General features: G+C 43.1%; 1 protein-coding gene across 1 annotated transcript; it reads right to left on the bottom strand.

Moving 5' to 3' along the window:
* Positions 1-325: 325 nt before the first annotated feature.
* LOC128059944 (olfactory receptor 4B1-like) lies at positions 326-1,258 on the bottom strand. Its single transcript, XM_052652188.1, has one exon. The coding sequence runs from the start codon at positions 1,256-1,258 to the stop codon at positions 326-328; it is 933 nt and encodes a 310-aa protein (XP_052508148.1).
* Positions 1,259-5,781: the final 4,523 nt, after the last annotated feature.

The following is a 5,781-nucleotide window of genomic DNA, read 5'->3' as shown; positions in this document are numbered from 1 at the left end:
ACAGCACGCTAACACTGAGAAGTAAAGTAAAAGAAACCAGGGTTCGCAGGTAGAAGGTGACAGAGTGGGAATTCCAATCCAGTGATCCCTCCCTCGAGTCTATGCCCTGTATACCATTGAACATGAAGAAAGACAGCAATGCAGCTCAATTTTCAACTTTCTCCAAAATACAGAGGGCTATGAAAGGCATCTGATTTATTTTATGGAATATAAAGCCCTCACCTAAAATACAACAAAAAAAAGTGAATAGGTGAACTTTTGCTCTGTTCCTCATAGTTCACTAAAATCAAGCTTTTATTTAGTCACCATATGCATGCTCAGTTGTTTAAGGTTCCACCCCTGAGTTAACTTTCCCGCCCCACAACTTCCTCATGGCAACTTTCATCTCTGCATTTCTGAGTGTGTAGATGATGGGGTTCAGCATGGGGGTGACCACCGTGTAGAACACGGCCACCAGCTTGTCCTCAGTGAAGGTGGAGGGGGGCCGCATGTAGAGGAAGATGGCAGGTCCAAAGAACAAGACAACCACCATGACGTGAGAGGCACAGGTGGAGAGGGCTTTGCGTCTCCCCTCTGCTGAATGGTTCCTCAAGTTGACCAGGATGACAATGTAGGAGGACACCAAGAGGAGGAAGGAGAAGACAGAGATTAATCCACTGTTGGCCAACACAATGACCCCCTCCACAGAGGTGTCAGTGCAGGCAAGCCTGAACAAGGGATGGAGGTCACAGAAGTAGTGGTCAATCACGTTGGGACTGCAGAAGGGCAACTGGACAGTGACGAGGATCTGCACCATGGAGTGAATTATGCCCCCCAGCCAGGAAGCAGCCACCAGACAGTGGCACACAGGCAGGCTCATGATGGTTGTGTAGTGAAGGGGCTTGCAGATGGCCACGTAGCGGTCATAGGCCATCACCGTGAGCAGGAAGATCTCAGCAACTCCAAACAAGTGAAAGAAGAATATCTGAGCCACACAGCCCTCCAGGGAGATGGTCTTAATCTTGGAAAGTAGGTCTGTGATGAATTTAGGGACAACAGTGGAGGAGTAACTGATCTCCACCAGCGACAGGTGACTAAGGAAGAAGTACATGGGGGAACGCAGCCTCTTACTGATGCTGACAGTCAGAACAATGAGGCCATTGCCCACCACCGTGGCCAAGTACATGGGCAGAAACACCACAAAGCACGCTCTCTGCACCTCTGGATCCTGGAAAAGACCGCTGATAATTAACTCAGTCACATTATTGGTCCTCGCCATGGAATCCTTTCAGGCGTGCTGGATAAGAGCTACTGAGAGCCCTGTAATGAAATGAACACTGGTCATAATGAATTCACTCCATATATAGCATGTTGGGCAGTGCAAACAACATTATAATACACTTACTATGATATCACTCAATTAGCCAGTATGAACATATTAAGCATTAACAGTTTATATATCAGAAAATTAAGGCTCAGAGAATTGGCTATTTACCCAAGATCGCACAGGAAGTAGTGAATTCTGGGACTCAGAACCAGACTTTCTGACTGTAGCCGCAATTCATTTTAGTCCATTATAAGATATTCTGAATTTAGGGAATCATTTACGTTCGGAGATTACAGTTTTACTATCCTTTTGCATTTTTTAGTGTTTTTTACTTCACTGCATTTTGAACGCTCTCTCCTATCGGGGAATTTTCATGAGACATTTCTGTTCTTAACTTCCTTTTTCCCTTATCGCTGCCTCAGGGAATCTTCCCACTGATATTTCTACCTTTTTCCAAAAGGTCTCTGTCCTGATTTCTTCACTCCTTTCTGCCAGTCCTCAGACTATTCAGGTCAGACTCCTTCTCCAGTCTTGCATCTTCAATAACTATGTTCTTATGACAGATGCTCAAACACATTGGAGATAATTCAGTCCACCAGCTTGTCACCATCATTACACTATTACCTTCAAAACCCGTGCTCCTCTGCTCAAACCACTGACAGATCATGAACTCACAGAGCTTGTCCTCAGGTAGCACTGTTATGGGTGGCCAGTCTGCTTATTCTTTTTCCAGGTTAGTAGAGAATTTCTCTATGAGTTACATCCCTGGAACATACTTACTGACACCACTTACACATCTATACAACCCCAAACTACAGGGAAGAAATACAGATCATGATACCACCTCAAGCCAACAATGTCACGTAATTCAAAAAAATATCTTCCAGATTAAGCTAACCAACTAGGACTTTTTTCACCACATAAAGTCCATGAGACGTAAGAATGAAATAGTAATAATACTTTGAATTTCTAAGTTTTATCCCATTATCTTTCCCCTTATCTCCAGGAGTTGGTGATGGACAGGGAGGCCTGGCATGCTGCAGTCCATGGGGTTGCAAAGAGTCCGACATGACTGAGCAAGTGAACTGAATTGAGCTATCTCTGATTTTATACTAAAACTTTCAAAAACTATAGCTTTGGACAGATACAAATGAACTTATTTACAAAACAGAAAAAGAAATAAAAATAGGGGGAAAAAAGAAAAGAAAAGAATAAAAGATGGAAAGGCTTCAACCCCAGGGATGCAAACAACCATGGAAACATTTCCATTCACCATGATTCCAAACTTTTCCCATACAGGACTCTGTTTCTTAGGCTGCCACGTTAGGTTTGAACAGCTTTTCTATTCCTTGAGGTCTGTTCATTTAGATAGTAATTCAGTACTGTTGTAGACATCTACTCTAGTGTTGGGGGTGTGGGGAATATTATTTTTGTAAAGGGTTTAGGAACAGATGGTTCACTTTAAAAGAGCAGAAATTCTGTCTCATCAATTTATTTACACTAAGGGAAAGCATGTTGGTTGCTTACATGCCTTGGTCTTGTTAGGATCTTTCCTTTATATTTGTTGGCTTTTACAATTTTGACTTGAATTGTCATGAAAGAACTATTATCTTATGCTCCAAATCTTAATCAGCCTTTGAAATGTACACCTCTCAGAGCTGTTAGTAAACACAGATTTTTGCTTGTTTGCAAAAACAAGAAAGATATATACCTTTGAAGAACTGAAAAAGAAAACTTCAACAGCAAGGAGCAGAACAACAAAAGAACAAAACCCAAAGGTCAGTGATTTGGACTGATGGAAACAAATCAATGTGTCAGAATTTCTCAGGTAAGGACACAAGCCGAGGTTAAGACTGTACGAAGTTACTGAACTTGAAAAATTATAGAAACTAGTGTTCTGGAGCAAGGAAAAGACTAGAGAAAGAGGTCATGACTTCTGAGAGAGTCAAAGAAATGACTGAGGTGACTCTGAGACACACTAAAAATAAATGCTCATAACAAAACCAATACAATATTGTAAAGTAATTAACCTCCAATTAAATAAATTTATATTTTTTAAAAAAAAGCATATATTCTATTTTTGGGACTTCCCTGGTGGCTCAGACAGTAAAGAATCTGTCTGCAATGCAAGAAACCCGGGTTTGATCCCTGGGTCAGGAAGATCCGCTAGAGAACAGAATGGCAACCCACTCCAGTATTCTTGTCTGGAGAGTTCCATGGACAGAGGACCCTGGCAGACTATAGTCCATGGGGTCACAATGACTCAGACACCACTGAGCAACTTCACAACAACAATAAAATAAATGCTCATGAAACATAAATACTGTTTTTAACAAAAGTCAAAGATTGGTACTTGGAGAGTTGGCATGGGTGAAAAAAATAAACAAGTTTCATATTAAGTTGTAGACGTGGAGATCAAAACAACCATTCTGAGAACAAATAGTATGCATCCAATGCACACCCCTCTGTTCCTACAATCAATATTCCATGAGGACAGGAGTTAAGTCTACAAGAGTCGGAAGTTGTGCTGTGCTGGATTCAGTTCAGACCAGCTCAGGAGAATCTGTCACAGGCGTCTCTTTCAACTCCACACATCACATTGGTAGCTTGAAATCAGCCATGGTGGGAGCACGTTGGAAATCAGGAAATGATACAAATCTGGGCTGTTTGCTTAGGAGAGCCAGTTATTAACTACTCACCAGCACACCACTAATAGGAGGGTGGGGAAGAGCCTTTCCGCTACATTCCTGATGTTTGCTCCACACAGAGGAAGTTATAGCGACTAAACTCCCGGCACCACGCTGCCCCAGCGGAGATGGAGTAAATTGGGAAGCAGAGATTAGGCATGCCCTCTCCTCCTTTTCTTGGAGTGAGGTGCTGCAGAGAGTACATTTTCCACACACCCTGGGGCAAGTTCTGTATCAGTGAGGTAGAGACAGACAGCTCTGTAGGGTAGGTCCCATCTGTGTCTGCGTCAGCCACTCAGTCATGTCTGACTCTTCGCAAGCCCGTGGACTGTAGCCCACCAGGCTCCTCTGTCCATGGAATTCCCTGAGAGTAGGAAATGGCAACCTACTCCAGCATTCTTGCCTGGAGAATTCCATGGACAGAGCAGTGGTGCCCTTTTGATAAAAGTCCCGAGTATATTTACTTGCCATGAATGGATGTGAAGCTTTACCTAATTCTGAGACTAGGGTTTAGCAAAGCCACTTGGAGCAGATTATACACCACAATCTTCATTATCATCTTTTCCTGATGATATCTTTGATCCTAAACAAAGATAATGTTCCTTCCCTTCAAAATGTCCTGTTCTTTTAATTTAGAAATTAATTCACCATTCACATAGAAAGAGATATGTTAAGTTTCTTCAAACCAAATGATATCTTTTCTCAGAGAGAAAAAAAAATTTATTAAAAAAATATATGCTATACCAACATAAACATCCACCAAATCTGCAGTGGGATTATCTGTCTGCCTGAATGGGAATCAGAACAATATAATTTCTTGGAAGTAAAATAAAAATAATAGGAATTTCCCTTTGCAGAAGCAAAGGAGTTTTGCCATTCAACAAAGAAGAAAGCAGCTACCTACTAGAGAGCTAAAATTCCAGGAAGGTGGATGCTACAGAGAAGTTGTGTTGGTGGTCATGCCAAACAAAAGCAGTATTGCTAAACACATCACAGTATGGTGGGATTTCCAATACAGGCACCAGGGACCCCAAATCATTAAAAATCCCTGGCACAATCTCCCACCTTGGAAAATCAAGCAGCTCAATGGTTGAAAGAGAAGACTGTGATTCTCAAGAATCACCATTACTACATTCACACTCGCAAACCCAAGAAAATGATTTGGACAGAGATTAGGGTTGGAGAAGGAAATGGCAACCCACTCCAGTATTCTTGCCTGGAGAATCCCACGGATGGAGGAGCCTGCTAGGCTACAGTCCATGGGGGCGCAAAGAGCGAGTTCACTTAGGGTTGAATCCATGGACAGAGGAGCCTTGTGTGGCTACAATCCCTGGGGTCACAAAGAGTCTGACATAACTGAGTGACTGAGCCCACCAGGTTGAAGCTAATAAGACTAAACTACAGAATAACAGGAGACCTATAGCAAGTGTGACCTGGAAGATACTTGGAGGCATCATCAGCCTCCAGGATGCCCAGGCTTGTCGCTGCAGAGTCCTATGTGATCCACGCCTCCCTTTCATTCCCGCACCCAGTCAGCCACCACATCCTGTTCACTTTGCCTTTGATCACCTCTCCCACGGGCCGTTATTTTTCCCATCCTTCCTCCTACCACTGTCTCTACTGCTGTCAGCTGATACCAAGATAATCGGAGCTTCTCAGCCTCCAGATGCTCCCACTCCATCCATCCTGCAGACTACAGCCAGAAAATGGTTCCCTGGACCCTGCTTCCCTCAGATCCTCCACTGGCTGGGAACGAGTGGGGAAAACCTGTGCTCCCCTGCTCACCTT

This window comes from Budorcas taxicolor, chromosome 15 (assembly GCF_023091745.1).
Source record: "Budorcas taxicolor isolate Tak-1 chromosome 15, Takin1.1, whole genome shotgun sequence".
In the NCBI taxonomy this organism is placed as follows: Eukaryota; Metazoa; Chordata; class Mammalia; order Artiodactyla; family Bovidae; genus Budorcas; species Budorcas taxicolor.
This window is presented reverse-complemented; position numbering and strand designations above follow the sequence as displayed.

What these genes read in the sequence shown, in the direction of transcription:
- LOC128059944 (XM_052652188.1), bottom strand. Translation starts at nt 1,258, where the DNA reads ATGGCGAGGACCAATAATGTGACTGAGTTAATTATCAGCGGTCTTTTC.